Source organism: Podarcis liolepis (assembly GCF_965112155.1).
Source record: "Podarcis liolepis genome assembly, chromosome: 4".
Taxonomy (NCBI): Eukaryota; Metazoa; Chordata; class Lepidosauria; order Squamata; family Lacertidae; genus Podarcis; species Podarcis liolepis.
The window spans coordinates 53,730,534-53,753,361 of NC_139558.1; the positions used below are offsets into that span (position 1 = coordinate 53,730,534).

At 42.2% G+C, this 22,828-nt stretch overlaps 2 protein-coding genes across 4 annotated transcripts; one reads left to right on the plus strand and one right to left on the minus strand.

Annotated features, from left to right (window-relative positions):
* Nucleotides 1-710: 710 nt before the first annotated feature.
* Nucleotides 711-5,106, minus strand: LOC310705586 (carbonyl reductase [NADPH] 1-like). Its single transcript, XM_083500250.1, has 4 exons — nt 5,034-5,106; nt 3,320-3,610; nt 2,154-2,261; nt 711-1,986 (listed from the first exon to the last, which is right to left on the minus strand). Exons 2-4 carry the CDS (start codon nt 3,603-3,605, stop codon nt 1,550-1,552), a joined length of 831 nt encoding a protein of 276 aa, XP_083356376.1. The 5' UTR covers nt 3,606-3,610; nt 5,034-5,106; the 3' UTR covers nt 711-1,549.
* On the plus strand, nt 3,721-18,400 carry SETD4 (SET domain containing 4). Of its 3 annotated transcripts, none has more exons than XM_083500220.1 (11): nt 3,721-4,990; nt 6,761-6,869; nt 8,369-8,464; nt 8,983-9,020; nt 9,922-10,010; nt 12,295-12,727; nt 13,880-14,054; nt 16,100-16,181; nt 16,674-16,754; nt 16,927-17,050; nt 17,754-18,400. In XM_083500220.1, the coding sequence occupies exons 2-11, from the start codon at nt 6,797-6,799 to the stop codon at nt 17,886-17,888; spliced, it is 1,326 nt and encodes a 441-aa protein (XP_083356346.1). In that variant the 5' UTR covers nt 3,721-4,990; nt 6,761-6,796; the 3' UTR covers nt 17,889-18,400. The 3 variants fall into 3 exon arrangements, with proteins under 3 accessions (XP_083356346.1, XP_083356347.1, XP_083356345.1); XM_083500221.1 differs by lacking the exon at nt 3,721-4,990 and adding an exon at nt 5,254-5,356 and having other exon boundaries at nt 6,761-7,461; nt 7,786-8,464; XM_083500219.1 differs by lacking the exon at nt 3,721-4,990 and adding an exon at nt 5,254-5,356.
* Nucleotides 18,401-22,828: the final 4,428 nt, after the last annotated feature.

Genomic DNA, 22,828 nt, shown 5'->3' on the forward strand with positions numbered 1-22,828 from the left:
CCAGTCCCAGGCCCAGTCAGCCCCTGGCTGTGTGTAAGAAAAGAGGGCAGGTGGGGCTGCCAAATTAGTCTAGAAAAGGAGGCTTACCAAAACGAACAAAACATGCTCCTGCATTTCATTGCTTGGGAAGTGGGATCTGCAGCTAAATGTTGCCATATGGACTATTCCACTTCAGGATTCTAGTCGCCACCTCCATTTGTCAGCATTATGTCCACTTAAGTTCCCATTGGGCTATTTTCTCCACTGAGCCCCCCCACCTCAGCCCACTTTTGCAAATCGTATGTTTTCCCCAAGCTAACTGCTACTTATTTCTTGTGTGTGGATGGTACTGTTTTGGCAAGTACTTGGAGAAGTGATTCCTATCATACTGTGTATGATGATAGGTCAACTTCTCAAGATTCAAAATTAAAATTAATTGATTATTCAAAAAAAATAATGCCTAAGTATTATTGGTTTTTAAAAAATCATTGCAGTCTATTGGCACTGAGCAGGAGAAGAAGGTACAGCACTGCTGGTGAAATTATTCCCACAGGTAGTGTTTCCATTGTCACTAAGATGGTATAATATGGCATTCATAAGATAATTTATATGTAGAAAACAAAATTTCCCCATCACTTGTATAATTTTTAAAAACAAAACAATACAGGATAAGTGCATCTCTCCCCTTCTGCTTTATGCAGACCCCTTAAAATATAACAAAAAACCAGAGGTAAACATGATCAAGCCTTTTATTTTTAAATATGTGCTTTATCATCAAACATATGAAAATGCATGCATGTATATTGTTTAGAAGACATTTTTATTAATCAGAAACAAAGATCCAGGTATATTAGTTTCAGTTTCATTTGTACGGGTGTTAAGAGATCCTTTTACAGAGAAAGTATTCAACTTTTATTTTCTAACACTTATATAATGTATAAAAATGATCCTTCGTGTTTTCCTGATCTTGGAGGATATGTCCCACCATGCTAACAGTGGAGTGAATTATTTCTAGGGGTTTAAGAGTGCAAATTTGTTCTCTTTATACAGCCCACGTGCACCCTCCCCACAACAGCAGCCCAAATTATATTTGATAAGCCATCATGTTCATTTTACTGATTTCATGCATTCATATTTGCAGTAAAGGCTGTAATGGCTTGCTTTCTGTATTAAATAAAACAGCCTTGCACAAGAGAGAAAATCATGTATACACAATTTAAAATTCAAAAAGCAAATGGTTTTCACTCATTGTGAAACAAAAACAATTCAAAATAGCTGGAAAATACATATTAAGCCAAGACAGCTTCCCAAATCCGGGGAAGAGCAAATGTAGCAAAAAGATGCTCACAAACTGCCACATGCACACACCAAACCAAAATAGTTATTTGCACAGGCGCTTAACAGACAATATGATGCATTTATGAAACACTTTCTTCCCTTGCATGGGAGCCTGCTATGACTGTTACAGCAGATCCCAGTGGAAGAGCCCACGTCTGCATTTGCATTATTACTGCTAGTAATCAAGTTAGTAGTAACAATGCAAATGCATTATTCAGTGTACACTGAACAACTACCACTTCTGCACTTTCTTTTCACTAACATACTGCCCGTGGGGCCCATCGGCTCCCGGGGGCAAAAGGGCCAAATACACTGGAGTCTCAGCTCCCTCATCAGGAGATTTTGGGGCTCTGGGACCTGCCATGTCAGTCCTGACCCACCCAGGGCAACAGGCATTCAGGAGAATACCATCACCTTTCCTCGTCTCATTCAGCTGCCTTGCCTGAATTCTGGACAGAACCGTTAATCCGGTTTTGGATACGCCATAAGCTGTACTTGGCCAACCCTCCTTCTCATGCACTCCTTTCTTGGTGTCTTCTACAAATTTTTCCATGAGTTTCACTAGTTCCTCTTCAGTGATTGTGTCACTCCGAAACTTCTGCTGCAAGTCTTGGCTGCATTGGGACAATGCTGAAGCCCCGCACATGCTAGATACGTTCACCACTCTGCCTATTAAAAGGGAAAACGTTAAGGAGAAGAAACTAGCCTTAGTTAAGCTTGTTGCCTCCACCCCACCTCATGTTGAGTTCAATAGGCCTTGATCCCAGGTAAGTGTGCATAGGGTTACAGTCTAAATCTTAATGTATTTTCCCCTGAAGTCAGTGTGGAGCACTTACCATTAGGTTTCATCAGTGGTAGCAATTCTCTGCAAATATCCCTCGTTGCAAAAAAGTTTGTTCGCAGTGTGACTTCCGCTTGTATAGCAAATGGAGTTGTATCTGCAACTTTTTGCCAAACAAAAATCAGAATGGACATTATGAAAATATAAACTTTGTAAAATCCTGCTTTTGTTTCTTCATTAGTTTAGAGTTATTTTGAATATTCATGAGAAAAGTTTCTTTTTAAAGGGTGAGATTAAACATCAATAAAACAAATAAATAGTTTATAAGAAAAAATACTATATCCAGATGATATGGCACACCATTACAATTAAAGTATTAGAAGGGGTCCACCCAAAAGTGAACTAGAAAGGTGATCACACAATAATACTTAACTAGGTTTTATTAGTAAGCACAGCAAATGACAAACATTATGCCAAAATACAGTTTCCAATCGCCATTGCTAGGATATGTCTCAGTGAGGCTTTAAATTAACTTTAAAAAATCGAATCTAAAATGATTTAATGTGTCAACCGCGATCTTATCAAAAAGCGTATTTCAAGTAGCAGAAGCTAGAGAACCTTAAGTTGCAATCCAACCCCTTTCTCACATCTGACGCATTGGGGGAAGAAGGGGGCTTGGCTGAAGCAGAGGTCCACCTGATCCAAAACAGCTCGGCCAGCCTCTGCCCTTGATACGGCACCAGCCTCTCTTTTCCAGCACAGAGCTTTCCAATCAGCCCACTGGAAGTACCACTGACAGGATTCCCACAGCTGATGTCCCACAAAAAGCCTTACTAGCAACGGGGCTGAGTCGGACCAGGATCCAGTGCCTCTCCCATCACTATATGGCACTGGACCTGATTCCTATGCCAGTTTAGACTTTTCCCCTGCTCCCCTCAACTTCTATCCCAGCCTACATGAGCAGAAGCACTGTGGGTATGGCTATGCTGCTCCACCACACTCTGCGGCTAACAATTAGAAATGCTCTGCCTATTACTCTGGACAATTCTTCCTAGCAACCTGTTCATAGTGCAGGTAACCAGGCAATTAAAGTGAGGAAGTACCAGAAAGTGACAGACAGCCACTCACCAAGAGAGAAAATGACAAAGGCTGGAGCCTGAAGCAGAGTTAACTTGCAGCCAGACTGCATGATTGCAGCCAAAGACTATAAATGTATTTTACCTTTGAAAGCAATCCCTGCATTGTTGACCAGCACATTTAATCCTCCATACTTCTCCTTCAAGAAATCACGGAGGGTTTGAATACTCTGCAGATCAGTGATGTCCAGCTGGTGGAACTGTGGCTTCAGCCCTTCTTCTTGAAGCTTGGCCACTGCCTCCTTGCCCCGCTGGATGTCCCGGGCTGTTAGGTAAACATCCCCAGTGAACTTCTTGCATAGAGCCCGCACGATGGCCAGCCCAATGCCTTTGTTGGATCCAGTCACCACAGCCACTGGAGTACTAGACATTCTCCCTGCCAAGCAAATTTCAAAGTAACTCAAAAGGAACATTAATATCAAAAAGAATGAGATGGTTAATTTATTCACTGCTAAAAAGATTCTATCAAACCTTTTGCAACAATAGCATTGAATGGCTTTTGTTTTAATTTTGTGTGATTTTGGTTCTATAAATTACCCCTTGTAAGCTGCTTGAAAAGCTAAAAAATAATAAACTGGTACACCACTTTGGAACCTATGCAGAGTCCCAAGTTGCAATCTTATAACACCTACCTAGATGTAAGTCTTAGTGAACTGAGTGGGCCTTGCTTCTGAGTAGACAGGCACAGGACTGTGCTTCAAGAAAACTGCATTGGGCTGCTTTTTTGCATTGTAAGCCATGGCACCAGTTATGAGGCCAAAGCACAGTTTAGCCATGGCACTGACTTAAGATCTTTATTGATCAAATACCCTGTGTCATGAGTCAACATTAAATCCATCTACATTTTAAATTAGTGGTTTCCAAAGTGGGCTGTACCTATGGGGGTGTGTGCAAAGAGGCAAGTGGGTGGCAGGGGTGGCACTGGAGGTGTAAACAACTATCACACTGGCACCACTGCACCTTCATCCACTTTGTTGAGTTAATTAAACTAGTTTGGATTAGCTTTTCAATTAATATGCTATTTATTTTTACTGGTTTGAGTTTTACTGTGTTATCTTCCTTAGTGGGTTGTGCAAACCGCTCTTCTGAAAAAATCCTTTTCACAGCGTAGGGCAGTGCGCATTGAGGATGTGTTTATACAACCAAGGGAGCAGTGGCCTCCAAAAGTTTCGGAAGCACCGCTTTAGATCGCCATAACCTTGCAACGGGGTAACCTAAGCGTGAGCAGGGAGGCCCAACGAAGGGGGAAGAAAAAGACCTTTCAGTTACAAATGCAGTCGTGCAATGCAGGAGGGGAAGCCGAAAGCACGAAACTGGCAACATGCTTTCTACTGTTATCACTTTGCACCCATTCTGGTCAAAAGCATATCTCTCAGTGGCGTAACTCGAAACATAGAACAGATATCTGACTACAAAGAAAGAAGGTTCAGGGTCAGTAATAATAAAAAAAAATTATTATTTATACCCCGCCCATCTGGCTGGACTTCCCCAAGGAAACTTCTCGCGTTACTGTACAGCTACAAGCCACTCCCTACCGTGACGCTGCACCCTAGAGCAGCCCAAAAAAATAAAATAAAAATGAACAAGGGCAGTTCTGCAAAATGCTCCCTGGAACAGAGCATAATCGTGTGGCTGCAACCTTCCCAGTAGCCACACCCCGCATATAACCGACGCACTCGCTGAATGCATTAGGATCCAGAGGCGCCAACACCACCCAGCGACAAATAAATTCCTTAGTGTCGCTGCGCGGCTACAGGTTAGGAAAACAAGAGTTATAATGTAGGATTAGCGCGAAAGACCTTTGCGGAAACCAGGCTGCTGCAAAGCTGCTCGACTTCCAACTATATCGGGTGGAGGCGCCTTAAAGAGCTGCGCCTGCTGGGGTGAAGGAGGAAAGCGTGCGCTTTTTTATTCTCCGCCCAATGGGAAGCGGCGCTCGTTCAACCCTTTCTCTCGAATCGCCAGGGGATTGGCCGACAGGCGGCTGCCGTGGAAGGACAAGGCCCGCCTCTTCCGGCCACTTGCAGCCTGGGAAAGGAGCCCGCGAGAGTTTGGGGGCGGTGGCAGCCGAAGGGAGAAGCGCGGCAACCGCTAAGGGGCCCGGGGGGCTGCGGGGAGCTCGGTGAGTGGAGTTGCCTGTGCGCTGAGATGCCGCGCGGCTTGTTCCTTAGGGAGGCAGCAAATCCCAATGCAGACGTCTCTGCAGGCTGCGTCGCTCTGTGTTGCAGCATTGGCCATGTGCTGTTTTTACATAGGCGGGAGCTCTGTTGGTTCCAGTGCTTTTTTCCTAGGAGCAGGCAGGGCTACGCATACCCCTAAACATTTTGTGAATCGTTGTACTTTTGTCCATGTACTGTATTTATTTCCCCCGATTTGAACTATAAAATGGTGATTCTCTTGAGTCAAAATGAGAGTACCTAAACTTTTTTTTAATAGAAAAAAGCACTGTTATATAATATATAGGATTGGTCTTCGTGTGTTTATGATCGTAGTGAAATGAGGGAATAATAAATGAGGATTTGCTTCTGCTTCTTTGTAAACCCCCCCTCCCCCATATTTATGGATTCCCTCCACCAATAATGGTCCTCAGACTAAGGCTGTCTCTAGTTCTCCTTTCTACAGTGGCCTGTCAGTTGCCCCCTTTCAATCCTACAAGTAGGGGTTAAAGGCCAAAACCCTGTCCTGCTTTTGGCCCCCAGCAGCTGGTATTTGGTGGCAAGAGCTAGCCAATAGCTAGATGAATAGTCTCATTTTATATGTTCAGAAATTAGTTTTGGAAATACAGTTATGGTTGGAAACGCTTAATATTTTTGCCGACAGTAAACCCACATGCAGTGCAGCTGTCACCAAATATGTGATGAACTACTCTGCAGTATATCTTAACTTGGGGCAGATTTTTAGAGAACAACTTAATACAGTATGGAACTTTTAAGCCCGCTCTGATAGATCTCAGTGCATGCTTTACACCAGGTATGGCCAAACTTGGCCCTCCAGATGTTTTGGGACTACAGCTCTCCTCATCCCTAGCTAACAGGACCAGCGGTCAGGGATGATGGGAACTGTAGTCCCACAACATCTGGAGGGCCAAGTTTGGCCATGCCTGCTTTACACAGTCTGTGTTTATTGGCTGTTTTCTGTTTTTCCTCCCCACCCATCCCCTTAGAACCTCTCCCTCCCACAATAGTTGTGGGTTTTTTGTGTTTTTTTGTACTTCCTCAAACCTTGTGGGGTCACCAAAGCCTACCAATGCCACCCTCATGACTCTGTTTTGGCAATATGAAGATAGGCAACCAGCAAACTAGTCGGCTATTGTTGGTCTGTTCCAAAATGAGTTAGTTCAGTGGATGCAAGAGGATGAGATTTTTGTTCCCTGTTTCTTTGCACATTTGATGTTTTTTGTGTTAAGCCATCTATGAGTGTGTTGGCCATGAAAGTTTTTTCCCAACTTTATCATGGTGTAAAACATATTTGTATCTATAGCAACTGAAAAAACCTACTGTAAGAAATGCATTTTGTTTCCATGCAGAATTTGATCTACAGAATCTGAAGGCCTTTGATTAACATGAAGAAGAGTAAAGGTCGAACATGTCGAAAGAGGCGAAGAAAACAATCGAGAAGTTTGTCTTTATGTGGTGGTAATGTGTTTTTGTTTGTTTGTTTGTTTCAAGGCCTTTTATTATTAAGGCACCCTCAAACCTCGGAAAGCTAAACAAAGTCTAAAAGTGAAGATTACAAAGTTACCTAAAGTCCTATCTTAACACATGCTGGGCCAATGAATGCTTTGATATGTAGCATTCCAGCATTTAGCCTAGGTAAAGGTAAAGGGACCCCTGACCTTTAGGTCCAGTCGTGACCGACTGGGGTTGTGGCACTCATTTTGCTTTATTGGCTGAGGGAGCTGGCGTACAGCTTCCGGGTCATGTGGCCAGCATGACTAAGCTGCTTTTGGCGAACCAGAGCAGCGCACGGAAATGCCGTTTACTTTCCTGCCGGAGCGGTACCTATTTATCTACTTGCAGTTTGATGTGCTTTCAAACTGCTAGGTTGGCAGGAGCTGGGACAGAGCAACAGGAGCTCACCCTGGATTCGAACCACCGACCTTCTGATTGGCAAGTCCTAGGCTCTGTGGTTTAACCCACAGCGCCACCTGCTGTGGCCTTCCCCAAATGGAAAAAGTTTAACCTAAGCTAGTACAACTTAATGGGATTTGTAATACAAAACACAGTGGTGCCTCGCAAGACGAAATTAATTCGTTCCGCGAGTTTTTTCATCTAGCGAATTTTTCGTCTTGCGAAGCATGGTGTCGGAAAAGTTTTGGAAAAGCTTCAAAAATCACCAAAGTCTTCAAAAACCTCAAAAAAGGCTACCACGCCACGTTCTATGAGTTGCTCCTCGAAGTCAAGTCGCAACTGTATTAACGGTGTTAAGAAAAAGGAAACAAACTTGCAATACGTTTTCGTCTTGCGAAGCAAGCCCATAGGGAAATTCGTCTTGCGAAGCAGCTCAAAAAACGCAAAACCCTTTCGTCTAGCAAGTTTTTCGTCTTGCGAGGCATTCGTCTTGCGGGGCACCACTGCATTTACATTCTTACAAACCAGGGTGTCATATTGTTACTGAATTTTTTTTATCAGTGAAATGGGAAAACAACACTAGCTTAGGAGTGGGGGAATAGTTAATTCAGTATTGCAACTGGGGTTAATGTTCATAAAAGCCATTGAGCCAACACAGTGTAACAACATGCTCCTGTACATGTTTTCTGAGCAGCGGCCTCACTGTGTTCAGTTGGATGTACTCTGATGTCTGGTGTGCTAAGGATTGCAGCCCAAGTGATTAGTGAACCCCAATGCACATTGTATAGTGCAGATAGGAAGATGGAATTCCTATCCCCTATTTTTTCCTGTGTATAGGGTAACATTGATAAAATAGTTTTATCAGGGAGGAGCGCAGTCCTGCTACTGTACTGCCAAGTTATTCTGTTTATTCCGCTAAGCCAAAGTACTTTCATGGCATCCATTTTCCCCCAGTGTTGTGATTTGCATGTATAGTAGTTATGTTGCTGTGAAAAACATCTTTTGGTGAATCAGCATTAATGAAAGAATGCCATAGTACAATAATTTCTGTATAATGGTTTCAGTAAATCTTAGCCACAAAGACGAATATGTGCTGCTAAAGAAATGGCTGAAAGAAAGAGGCTATGAAGATAATAAATTACGGCCAACACAATTTTCAGGTAATGATATAATACTTTTATAACAAACTTCAGCTGTATTTGAGTGTTTTGTTTGTGTTTGAAACTACAGGTGATCCAGGGACAGCTGGGATGCCTCCGCGGCAAAAGTTTGAAGGCAGGAGCTTCCATGCCCTATTTATAATTCTGATTAAACATTCCATGAGTTTTTATGCTTTCTAAAACTCTTCTGTGTTCTTCCCCCTCCTTCTGCCTTGTTTCCTCGAGGCCTGAGCAGTCTATTTAGATATGCAGTATGCAGTATGCATGTGTATGAAATTGTTTTATACATGCTTTTCTTGTAATGTCAAATTGCCTTGAGGTGCTTCACAAGTCAAATAATGAAATAATTAATACTGCATATCTCTGGGGAACCTAGTGGTGGTGAAGATACAAACCATTTTTGAATTCTTGCCCCCGACCCCATTTCTTTTCTTGAACCACCAGTTAACAACCATTTGCAAGTTTCTGGAGAGACCAGGAGTGAATTTCATTGCAGCTTTCTCTTTTTTGTCTTTTAGAGACAGGAAGAGGATTGATGACCACAAAAGCTCTTCAGGTTTGTATTCCAAAGAAGAGGCCGGTGCACCACTTCTGGGCCAGATTGAAAATATGAGATCCCTCCCTCTACCAGCCCCCATGGTATCCTTGTGTATAGTATTAACAACTGTCTTAAAGCTGCCTTTGCACTAGACTATACTGGATTCACAGAATCAAATTCTGAAGTGGGGGGGGGGGTTAAACAGAACAACCATTTTAAAATAATTATTTCTGAGCTTTGTAGATTGGTGTATGGCCAATTTCTTAACACTGTTTTTATTGTGGAACAAGTTATTGTGAATGATTTTGCTCCCCCAGGTGGTAAAAGCTGGTATTTACCACTTCCTCTGAAATAATTGGCATAGGAGGTGGTCAACTCCTAGTAGTGAATTTGCTAGAAATACTCAGTGTGTGAAATTAACAAAATTGAGGTAATCTTGTAATGGTTTGACCACAATAAAAATCAGAATAGAAGTTTCGACCTTCAAGTCATACATTCATGGCTAAATATAACTTCTAAAGAACTGGAGAAAGGTGCTGACAACCAATTAAAAACTATAGTTTATCTGGTTTTTACTCAACTATTAATCAGAACAGAAATATATTTCTTTGTTGCCAATGCTATTAATCTTTCAACACTCTGTTGAGTAATATAGTCTGTATCTAAAGTGTCCAGTGCTTGTCTTGTTTCAAGTGACAACTTTCAGTCTTTTGTAAAAAAAGAAGAAGAAAAGCCTCTTTGAAGTTAATGCTCTTTGTTAAGGTGCAGGCAGGCCATACTAATTTTTTCTTGGATTCATCAGTGCAATATTTTTTCTTGACCCAATAGTGATAATTATGTGTGCATTTTGACATTTCTTATTGCAGTTTGTATTTGGGAGTATGTTCACTCTGATTTCTTTCTTTTTAAAAAATCGTAGGCAGAAGAGCTGATTATTTCATTGCCTGAAAAATGCTTGCTCACCACTGATACTGTCCTTAGCAGCTACCTTGGAGAATTCATCGTAAAGTAAGTTTACAATCCCCTAATACAATTTTGAATTCTGTCTATCAAGAATTCCTAGCTCTCCCTTGAACCTACTCTTAGCATTCCTCACACTGTACTTTTTCTTATCAGAATCATTTCCATCGCTTTCAGCATAGCCATGCAGATAGAGAAGTTATTTGGTGCTATATATTTGAAGACACAAATATGAAAAGAACAGTGAAATAAAGTATATCCACAGGAAATTTAGATATTTAGGCCACAACCCTAAATGCACTCAACATGGGAATATACTCTAGCCAGTAAACAAGATTTAACTTTTGAAGAAACATGCATAGGATTGTATTGCACAGAACAGCTTTATAATGATAACTAATAAGGAAAAACAAGCAAGGGAAAGGTAATGGAAATTAAAACTAAAATTACCCTTTCTCTGCTTCTTTTTCTCTAGAATTGTTGATCAGTATATATGCTAAACTTTCAAAACAATAAAAACTAATACACTGGTACCTCGGGTTAAGAACTTAATTTGCTCTGGAGGTCTGTTCTTAAGCACCACTTTAGCTAATGGGGCCTCCTGCTGCCGCTGCGCCACTGCTGCACGATTTCTGTTCTCATCCTGAAGCAAAGTTCTTAACCCGAGGTAATATTTCTGGGTTAGCGGAGTCTGTAACCTGAAGCGTATGTAACCTCAGGCACCACTGTAGAAGCAGAAGAAAAGTATTTTACTTCAGAACGAAAACTGGTTGCAGCCTCACACACGCTTACTTTGGAGTGTAAGCTCTATTGGACGCAGTGGGACATACTTCTGAGTAGCCATGGGCAGTATGTGCTGCAAATGTCCTTGCCCTTATAGTCTACTTAGAAACAAACCCCATTGATTTCAGTAGGACTTGCACTCAGGTAGGTGGTTATAGAATTGAAACCTAAGCTGCAGGCAGATGAACAAGACTGAAATGATTAAAAATCACTGACTCCAATAGGGTTTTATTTGGTTTCTATCTCTTTATTTATGCTCTTCTAAAATATTTGTAGGACTTAATAAAAATATCTCTGTGGTGTACAAAAAACTGAAGCAACAACAGATGACTTAAACAAAACATTACAAAAATACAGTTGGATATAAAAACGTTATTTGAAAACAAAGTTGCTAATATATAAAAATCAAGAATATCAGTTCATTTTCCTTCTGGCACTTCTTCCCTCTCAGGCTCCGGGTTCTCACTCACGGTTCAAACAAACTCTTGGCTCACCCACAAAAGTCTCACAATGAGAAGAGTTCCTGGCAGCCAGAGACATCACCCTAGTCTCTCACTCTAGGCTTGCTTTTTATGGGCAGGCCCAAGGTGGATGGTACTTCCTCAGGCTGCCCACAGCCATGTCCCATTCAGTTCCGCTCTCCACACCCAATTCCAGGTACAGTGGTACCTCTACTTACAAACGTGATCTGTTTCGGGGTGCTGTTTGCACCCTGAAAAGTCCGTAAGTAGAATACCGCTACTGCACGTGTGCGAAGCACGCAGATTGCTTTTATGTGTGCGTGCGCAGTGAATCTGGAAGTAAACACTTGCAGGTTTGCTACGTTTGTAACCTGAAAAGCTGCAATGTGAAGCAAACATAACACGAGGCATGACTGTACAGCAGGTTTGCTGAGTTTCCTAGGGGGTCCAGAGGATGTGAAAAGCGCCCCCCTCGCCAGCTCTTTCTTCACCCTCTGCCCTCTCCTCTTCAGCTGCTTACATAATATTTCCCTTGCTTAAATGAAATATGAAATATTTATACAGCATAAAGCATCTGAGTCTTTTTACAGCAAGCCCAGCTAGTTCCCAGACAAACCCTTTCTAAAATCTACTACACCCTAAGCCCTATTTAAGACCTGACAGTTAAACTTTCCGTCTTAACTCTCCACTGCCTCCTGAGTGGTTGACACTCTGCCCAGCCATGACTGGCTTCTGGGTGTCCGTGAAGATGACTCCAAGGCCGATCCATCACACATGGACAAACTGGATCCTCTGGTTAATTTGCTTACTCTGGAGTGGGAGTAGTCAATGTAGTGTCCTCTAGATGCTGTGGACTACATCTCCCATTACCCCTGATCTTTGGGGCCATCCTGGCTGGGGTATTTGAGAGTCACAAAGTCTGCAACATCGGGAAGGTGCCATCTTGGCTGCCCCTACTCATAGCATTTGCATGGGCGATGGTGACGTAAGTAAGTCTTAATGCTACGTGAGCAGCTTTCTGTGTCATTTAAAGCTATAGGAATGTAGTAAGGAGTGTTTGTGGTTCTCATGTTTTCTTCTGCCTTTAGATGGAGACCCCCCATTTCTCCTTTGGCAGCACTGTGTACATTTTTAATAGCAGAAAAGTGTGCTTGCAAGGAGGAATCTCTGTGGAAGCCATACCTGGATCTCCTACCCGAAACATATACCTGCCCTGTTTGTTTGGAGCAAGAAACAGTGAACCTTTTCCCTGAGCCCTTAAGAAGAAAAGCCCTTGAGCAAAGAAGACGGGTCCAGGAGCTGTTTGTTTCGTCCCAGCCATTTTTCTTCTCCTTACAGCCTCTGTTTTCTGAAGACGTAGCATCTGTCTTTAACTATAGTGCCTTTCGGTGGGCTTGGTGCACCGTTAATACCAGGACAGTGTATATGAAACATTCTCAGGGGGACTGTTTTTCTAGGGAGTCAAATACATACGCCTTGGCCCCTTACTTGGATCTGCTAAATCACAATCCAGCTGTCCAGGTAAGCTAATTGAAGCCAGGTTTCTAGAATATGGAGGTGGGAGATTGGCATGAACAATAGGAACTGAACTGTGCAGTGCGAACAGTTCCAGCCAGCCATGCCTTCTTTCAAGGTACCCTCCTTTCATTACTCCTCTCTGTGTTTCGCACAAAAAAATCCCACTTTTAATACTTTCCCAAATTAATCCGTGTGTTCTGCCAGAGCCCAGGTAAAAGGCAAAAAGGGACATCCGTCATTCTGCTGACTATAGTACTTTAATTGTTGGAAGGCTCATTGTGTTTAATGTTCTGCTTTGAAGTAGATCAACCTTCCCCAACCTGGTGCACTCCACTTGTTTCGAGCTACAATTCCAATCTGCCCCAGGCCCCCTTGACCATTGCTCGGGGGTGATAGAAGTTGTGTTCTGCACCAGCTGCAGCCCCCAGACCAACCCCAAGGGCACATGGAGCACAAACCGACTGTGAGGTTTCAAATGCATGGACAACTGTGGTCGGGCTAACCTGACCCAGTAACGGCTGCAGCTGTCTTGCCGATAGAAGTTAGTAAGAAAGGCACTCCTAGCCATTGAGGATGCCTGTGCCTCCAGTGACCCAGCTGGATGTAGGAGCACCCCAAACTCTGCACCTGCTCCTTCAGGGAATGCACAACCAGGGCAGACAACTTACCAACTCCTTGGACCCTTCTGCGCCTGGCCACATGTTGTGTGAGCATTGGCAAAAATACACCTTTGCATGAACAGCTGCTTATCCTCAAAATGGTGTGTGTATTGAGGTGGTGGTGGTTGTGATTGTATGGAGTTGCTATGCAGGAGTTCACACATAGCTGCCTTTTTGTAGGCATCCATGTTCAATGCATGGGCCAGGAGCTGCAGTCCTAATTCCCTTGCACCACACAGGGACGCTCCAAGTGAGTAAGATGTGAAGACGCCGTTTGCGGCACACAATCAAGAGATGGACACCAAACAGTCAACATTTCCTCCAGCACTGGCATTTAAATTTGCCGTTTCCACACGCTCCTATTTTCTGTTGTCCTTGGTGTTGGGAAGAAGAGTGGTTCACAAATAACTTGAAACATTTTAGGCTTGGTTTGTTCTCATGAACTTTCTTTTCAGATAAAATTGCCTTATTCTCTCCTCCCTCCTCCTCCTCCAAGGTGAAAGCTGCATTTAATGAGAAGACAAAGTGTTATGAAATAAGAACACTTTCAGGCTGTCAGAAATACAAAGAAGTATTTATTTGTTATGGCCCACATGATAATCAGCGCCTGCTTCTTGAATATGGTTTTGTTGCGAACTCCAATCCACACAGCAGTGTGCATGTTGGGACAGGTAAATTTGAGATTTGATCTTGACATTGATGGGTGATGCAGTTTTACTGGAGGCTTAGGACGGCCAACCTGCCACTCAGTGGGCGGAGCTTATAATTCCACTACCATTTTTTAAGGGTTCCAGCTACCACTTGCAGCTAGCTGTGCACTGTACCTGCCTGACTTCAGTTCATCTTGCAAGTTTTGGGCAGAGCTGCCTTTGAAAATCAACCAGGGCAATGCACGGTGTAGTAGAATAATGATAAGCCCACAGTGAGGTTGTCCTTTACTTGTAACTATTAGTGGCAGTATAACATCTCTCCAAAGCCTGCCCACCTCTGGCTTATAACTCTGGGAATGATGGGGGTCAGAGTTAGAAACTCGGACATAAAAGTTAGGTGCCAAATGGCTCCTTAAACCAGGGTTAGTCGCCAAAATAGAATGCCAAGTTGCCATTTTTGGGGCAGATGGCTCAAAAGCCATATTTTTCAGTACAACGTTTTTGTTCCTAAAATTCATTCTGATTGTGCCAATGAAATATAACAGAATTACACAGGATGTGTTGCTAGTGTGTGAAAACTAATCCAAGGATCCCCAGGCATGCACCTCCAGATGGTGGAGATGTCAGGCATCATCCTGGTGTCTAGCCATCTTCACTTGGTCGCAAGTGGCCAATAGCCAGGTGCAAAATGTGCCAGGTGAATTTGATCGCTGAAGGGGATGCCATCATCCTTTGCTGTTGAGAGCTGACATTATCCTGGTACACACATTATCCTAGCACTCTGCTGTTAGTGCTAATGGTCATCTTGGCTTAGCTATGGAATTGGTTGAGAAAACTCAGCTTTCTGCCACTCAGCATCTGTTTGTCCTTTAAGTTTTAGCTGCTGGTGTTTACACTCTGTTTAATGCTTTGGTATTTGTGTGCAGTGTGCTCTTTGCGGTCAGCTATTATATTTTGCAGCTAATGTTGTTGCTTCAACTTGGATTGTAAATCAATTAAATAATAACAACCCCCCCACACACTCTGGTTGGGGCTGGCAGGGAAAATCTAAGCCGTAGGCAGATTCCCCACCTTTTTATTGTGTTTTTAAATAGCCAGCTTGTTTTTGGTTTTCCTTTTTCCTTGGTTTTTCTTTGCTAGGGTTTTGCCTTTTGTTTTGTTTTTTTCATTTCCAACTCTCCACATCTAGGCTGGAGCCACTTGTTTTATGTAGGCTTTTTTTGGTGGGGGAGGCGAGCCTACTCAGACACTTAATTTTATTGTGCATGCTTCTTTTTAAAGTGTAGATTGTATCTTCAGCTGATAAATTTTATTTATGTCTACTTGTGCTTAAAGTTTGATTTTATCAGTATTTTCTTTAACTTTGCTTTATGCAAATCTCTTTGAAGTTTTTCTGATGGAAGGGTATCTCAGTCATGTCATTCATATATATACGTTTGTGTTGGGAAGGCTTTTAGTCTCAGAGACAAGGCAACTTAAAGTACACCTGCCAAACCCTCCACAAAATGATCATATTCTATTCCATCAAAATACATTCATTTTAAACAAGCATATATACACACACAATTTCCTTCTCCCTCCCACTGATCACATCCACACCATACATTAAGTGGCTCTTTATAATAGTCATGGATTTCTCAAAATAATCCTGGGAACTGTAGTTTGCTTGCCACAGAAATACACTGTCCGGCATCTTTAACAAACTACAGCTCCCAGGATTCTTTGTAGGAATGTCCTAATGGTTAAAGTGACTTGTAAGAGTGCTTTAAATGTATGGTGTGGACATGACCATTCTTGGGGAAAGGAAAACCTGCTTTTCCTCCTCTAGTCAAGCAACCACAGCACGTGTGTGTTTCTAGATTCCCCCTACGCCAGTGAAGTCAGACAGTCATGCTAAAATTATGTGAGCACCCAGCCACAAGTGAGAGCGAATGTGTTCTTGGCTTTGTTTCCTAAAATATTTTCAGCAGAAATGCTAATAGTTAATAGTGCTAGAGACACACAAAAGGCTTCTTTGTTACCGTAACTCTCGTAACTTATTTGCTTAAAAAATTTTTTTTCTTCAGAAACCTTACTCAAATATACCCTTCCAGAAGATAAGCAGAGGCATACGAAACTTTCAATTTTACAAGAAAACAACTTTTTAGAGTTAAGTACGCATATGTATCTTGGAACGCAATAGCCTCCCTCCTGTGATTTTAGTTTATAACTTCAGGTCAACAAAGAAGATAGGTTAGGAGATTTTGATCAGTGGGTGCCTCCCATGGTTAAACCTTAGACAAAAATTGGATAAAATATAATCAAGTAAAATCCTTTTATAAATTGTGCTAATATTAATAAATGTGTGTGTCATATACAGTACGTATGCAGTATGTACTACATATTTTGGAAAGTTGTCTGTTCACTTTGGACATACCATAACCATATTTTGCATGAGGACAAGGAACAGGCTTTCCTCCAAGTTAGGGTGCAATTGGATTCTGCTATTTTGAATCAGGAGGCTGGACTGAACTTTTCAAAACTGCACTAAGTTTTATAGTTGCTTAGAATTCCCAAGTGGTGCTGGGTATGAGGCTGCTATTATAAAATATGTTGGATATAGATCCTTTTAAAAATGATTTATTATTTTTCGTCTCGTAGTAATCTGACGTTTGACTGGGATGGACCATCTTGGAGACTTCTTACGGCTCTCAAGCTGCTATGTCTTGAAGCAGACCAATTGTAAGTAGCGAATGTTTGCTGAAAATGGCCGTTAATGCAAAAGTTGCATTTCTTGAATGCCATTGTTGGACTTTGTTTAGCTGTCTGATGGCTGGATCAGAAGCAAAATACCTAAATGTGTTTACATTTATTACATTTACACAATAAATGTGTTTACGTTTATTGACTGTAGTACTTCCTGGAAGAAAGTGCTGATTGGAGATGTAATTTCAAAGAGGAATGAAAAGAAGAGTTTGGATCTCGCAACAAAAATATGTATGTCATTGACAGAGGAGACCCAGCATGCCCTTCAGAAGGTATCTGTTTGAATGAATTAGCCTGCTGTAACCCAAGGGCTGGAGGTGAAACTCACATGGGGGGAAAAAACCCTTTCCTACTTGCATTTAAGAGCAATAGGATCCCCAAAAGACTGAAAATCCCGCACACTGATACCAGCTTAACACTCAGAAATGAAGATGGTTCAATTTGTATAGAAAACAGTATCATAGAATTATTTTAATTAAAGTTCTCATATATCTCTATGTCTATCTCTATATATATATCTAGCATTGTATGTGTGCTTCTATAATCCTAAGCACTTTGAGACAGTTTTGTAGTAAGTGATAAGGAAATGCAAATAATAATAATGAAGTTTGCAAGGGGACTTCTTGGCAATGTAGATCTTCCTCGTCATTGATGCAAGAAATCCAGAGTTAGAACATCCCTAGTTGATGGCTCTCTAGCCTCTGCTTGTACACTTCCAGCAAGGGAGAGCCCACCATACCTCTAGTTAATGGATTTCTATCAAGAATGTTATTCTAAATCTATGATCTGTAACTTGGCTGTTACAGTTTTCAATGGATAATTGTATAATTGTGCAGGAGCCATGAATATTGGTTCTCTGCACTCCATCACACATAGGTGGGGAACCTTAGACCATGGGTGGGGGCAAATCCCCCCCAGGCCTCTCTCTGTCCAATAGGATTTTATTAATGATCTTTTTACCTTTTCACTTTTCAGATTTCTCTGTTAAAAAGTGATCGCCAGCATCTTGCAAGCCAGCTAACTTTGGTTGAGGCGTTGCGTACAGAAGACCTAAAGATCTTGCAAATGTCAGCAGAGATTCTTCAGCATTTACATTCCACCACAATCTGACCTCCTTGGAACAGAGTTGCATCACAGAATAGAATACCTAGTGTGCAATGGGCCATAGAACACCAGTCCTAAAGGATCTGTACTGGCTCCCAGTATGTTTCTGAGCACAATTCAAAGTGTTGGTGCTGACCATTAGAACCCTAAACAGCCTTGACCCTGTATACCTGAAGGAGCATCTCCAACCACATTGTTCAGCCTGGATGTAGAGATCCAGCTCCGAGGGCCTTCTGGCGGTTCCCTCCCTGCGAGAAGTGAGGTTACAGGGAACCAGGCAAAGAGGGCCTTCTCGGTAGTGGCTCCTGCTCTGTGGAATGCCCTCCCATCAGATGTCAAGGAGATAAATAACACTGCAACTCTTAGAAGACATCTGAAGGCAGCCCTGTATCAGGAGGTTTTTTAATGTTTGATGTTTTATTATGTTTTTATATGTGTTGGAAGCTGCCCGGAGTGACTGGGGCAACTCAGCCAGATGGACTGGGTATAAATAATAAATTATTTATTTATTGGCAAAAGCCACCAGCTTGCTTATTTATTTACTTAAATTATAAAACTTAGTATTCCCCACTTTCTTGGCAAAGCAGACACAAGGCAGCTTGCAACAATTTGAGTAGAACAGTACCACAGTAAAATAATTTAAAGGCCACTGAAGGGAGCTTAATAAAATAGAAGGGAGGTGGGGGGAAATACAAACCCATAAGAGTTAATCCTAAGAGTTACCATTAATGGGGGTGGGGAGGAACAAGACAGTTTTAAAAGTGGACAAAGGGGTGGGGGTCAGCTGCACCTGCCTGTGGGGAGACCATGATAAAAAGAGGCCTTTTTATCCCCACCAGCCAAACCTCCATTAGAAGCAAGACACCAAGAAGGGACTTGGAAGATGAGCAGAACTCCTGAATTCGTGTGGGAGGGTGAATTTCAGAATTTGTGTTAGGGTCCCCATTAACAAGGTTGAGTTGTTAGTTTTGAGAGCAAGGCATCCTTAACAATATGGCAATTTTCCTTTTACGCAGTCTCTGTGTTGACTGTGTCTCAGGAATTCATCAGAGCTGCTTAGTAACCTGACTTTTCTCCATCTGTTTATAAGGCTTATCAAACCTCCCCAGCAAAGACAGATTTTACTCTTTTTAGCATTATTTATCCTGGAAGAGATGAAGCAGCTAGCATATTACATAGCTAAGTATTTTTCTGGTACTTAGCATTTTTTTCGCAACTACATATTTTTTTTAAAGGCCAAGAGGAGTGATATGTCGTGCGACGCTGTTACATTTCACTTTAGCGCATTATTTAAATTTAACAGCGAAACAATTGTGTTCGCTATAATAAAGTTACAGGAAAGAGTATATGCCTTCTACACTGTTATGCCAATGGAAGGCACTGTGTTTTATTCCCCCTGCTGGTTATTACTAGTCAGGTACTCATGAAAAAAGGGGGAGGGTGGTGATCTCAGAAGCTCCCTTGATATCATTTTACAGCTATCATTAGAATGGTTTTTAGTTTCCCAGCTTCAGCTATAAAATGTGGGAATCATTCATCTTGCGTTAGTGCTTTTAGACCTGTCTATTCAGGAAAAGATAAGATAGTATCAACTTTCAAACTCTGTTAATTAAAGCTTTTAAGTACATTATGAATGAAATGTCAAAAGATGACACTCACTAAGGGGAAAAGATCAGTAAGTGATGTCTTTAAGGATTCACTGTTCTTAGAAGTGAAATATTCCTTAGAAATATGAAGCCACGTTAGAAGAAAGGGACTTTTTTTTTTACAGCATGAATTATATGAAGCAATTTGCAGCATGGTGCATCTATGAGTGTAGATGGAGACGATAAACGGGGAGAATGGAAGAAAAGGTTAGCCCTGCTGCAAAGTGAAACATGCCTAGCTTGCTTTAATTGCAAACTAAATGCAGGCTGGACTTGTTACAGGGACTGTAAACATAGGCTGTGCTTCACATCCACCTGGGGCTATTTTTGCTTTTGTGCTAATAGCACACACAAATTCCTAGCATTTTATGGTTGAAATGTGCAGCCAGGAGAACCTTAAAGATAGTTTGATAAGCATAAAAGCAGTTTAAATGTACGTTGTGGTCTGAATTTTATTGTCACAGCATGAATTTAATCCCTGTCCTTATTTGTTGCTGAAGGGTGCTGGCCATGTTGGAATTCTGAAAGGTATGCTGTAGGTGGGGTAGGTCGGTGATGTTGGTGGTGCGGAGAGATGAATGCAAAAGTCAGCCGAAGCAATTAAGCTGTGAAGTTTGTTTGTCTAGACTCTCAAAGTTGGACTGTGTGGCTGAAGAAACAAGACAGGATCAGAATGGAGGCTGAGTGATTCCAGGCAAAAGTCTAATATAGCAGGAGCCAGTGCACTGCTATCTGCTCGGGTGACACTGGGTCAATGCAAGTCTTGTCTGACCAGAACGTAGAATGAATCTTCCTTTGTAGGGCAAAGATACCTGTCCGTTGCCAATGGCCCAGGTCTGGGGCCTTTTAATGATGTTGTTTCTTGCCAGAGGGACTAATTAGGCTTGCCGGGGTTCCCCCCCCAACCCTGCTCACTTGCCTCTCACCCGATGCCGTATGTGGGGCAGGTACAGCTGTGGCTGCAGAGGAGCAGTTGGGAATCTTACAGTGTGCATCCACCTGTCCCTCTCTAAGCAGAACTTGCATTCCGCACCTTCTAAATTTGGCCCCAAATAAAACTCCTGCTGGTATTGAGCTGAGAGTGGTTTCTCCCCTCACAAAAGCGTTGCTTTTGACAGGGAAAGTAGCACAAGGTTAATTGAAAGGGCTAGAATGGAGGAATCGGCAGGGCAGTTGGAGTGCATTTCCTTTGTGACATATGACAACAGCTGAGTGACCGCTTACCTGTGAAAAATGGCCCCCTCGCCCCCAGGGGAGTCTTTAGCATATGCGCCATCGGGGTGCAAAGATCTGCCCAGCACCCCCAAGTCTGACAAGTGCCACTGTTGTGAATGATAAGTGCCGCCGCTGGCGTGTCGCGTCTTTGGTAAATGAGCACACAAAGTTGAAAGTCCTTTAGTGAAACAGTAGGTATACATTTCGGTAAGACCTAGGTATATATGTATTTTGTTTTTCTATCTTGATCAAAATTATTATTTCACAACAGGTAGCTAGTTAAGAGCTTGGGCGACTTTAGCGGTGGGCACCTGGTGCCCCCCAGAATTTGGCGCCCAGGTGCCCTGCACCCCTGGCTAAAGACTGCTCTGCCCATCCCGCCTGAGGGTGGGTCTGTTCTGGATCTGGCCTAGTAGGTTGGGGATACTGACTAAAGGCCTATGGATGAAGCTTGTTATTGATTCCAAAAACTTTTAGGTGTTTTATATTTTTTGCTTGTATATATACACAGAGTCAGCACGACGGTGGGACTCTTAAATCTCAAGGTCATGTGTTTGAGCACCATGTTGGGCAAAAGATTCCTGCATTGCAAGCGGTTGGAGTAGATGACCCTCGTGATCCCTTCCAACTCTACAATTCTGTGATTCTAAATTTCAGCCACACTGACCCTGGTCTTCAGCAAATTGCTGTCCCAGCCTCAGCGCTGCTGCTGAAGATTATGCATAGCATCTTATGTTACAAAAGCACTGCAAAAGTGAATAAGCATCTTGCCCATTGAATGTGCAGAAGAAACTATTACTAATAGCTTGGTTTTGTTTTTAGCTACTATGTCAGTAATATTTTTAATACGGTTAAATCATGGTGTCATCCTCGCTCACAAGCCATAAGAAACAAACCTTTTTAAAATGTGCAATTGCAAGACATGCACACCAAACATTTAAATCACCCCCACCACCCCAAAACTCTGTTCACCCATCACAGAGTTAGTTTTCAGCACCTTTAACACACTACAGTTCCCAGCAATCGGGGGGGGGGGGAGTAATGTACTTTAAACATGCTTGCCTTGCTCACAAAGGAAGCAATGTGCTAAACTCAAGACAAATGCAGAAGGCATTGGCAAGATAATTTCTGAGAAACCACTGCTGTTTACATAGCAGTGCACTAGAGGGCACATGTATACTGCAGTGGAAGCTACCCTTTACTGAAAGTTTATTATTATTATTTTAAAAAGAACAATGCTTGAAAATATATTTGTTCTTTCACTAGTGAAGTTCTTCACTGACTTCTGCCATTCAAGAAAAAGTAAGGCAAAAGTGTATTTCTGAAACCTCTTCAAAGAGAATTTGTTTGCCCATTTTAATAAGCACACAGCATATTAAGTCCCCCCAAAGTAGACAGCACTAGGGCTTGGTCAGGTCAGATTGGATTTATTTATATGGGCTCATTGTAAAATAACTGGAGTAACAGACCCCAGACAACATGGAATGTTAAACATCACATGAAGCATAGCACAGACAAGACATACAAAATGTTACATATATCTGAAGCTCACTGTGAGATGATTTGAGCTCTCAACTTCACGGCCAGCCTTAAAAAGGCTACCCTTCTGGTTATCTACTTATCCTCTCCCTTCAAATGAATTCTGCCATAATGCCCATCAGTCTACCAGGCACCTGCTTTAAAAGCGGAAGGTTCAAATCCTTCCTAACGGCATTATTTAATATTTGCAATAAAGCACAACATGATAGGGATTCCTGATAGCTTTCATCACAGGGGCCTGCACTTCCTTCCAGTGGAGTCCAGTTAAATTGACCATTAATGGTCTTGGCAGGGAACTGCAGCATGCAACCGTAATAGCTCTTTGAGGTTTTGGAAGAGTGAGAAAGTTTAAGTGCCTGTTCACTGGACAACATTTCCAGTTACCCAAATACACTGTGGGTTCAGTTTTGATAGAAGAGCCTTCCAGCTCTTAAAAATCTAAGTCCTAAATTTTGTTGCTTGATACACACTTGTCTCAAACCCCTGGCCTACCTGGCGGCAAGTCAACATGTCAAATATCCAGTCCAGGGTCAATCCATGTGTCCC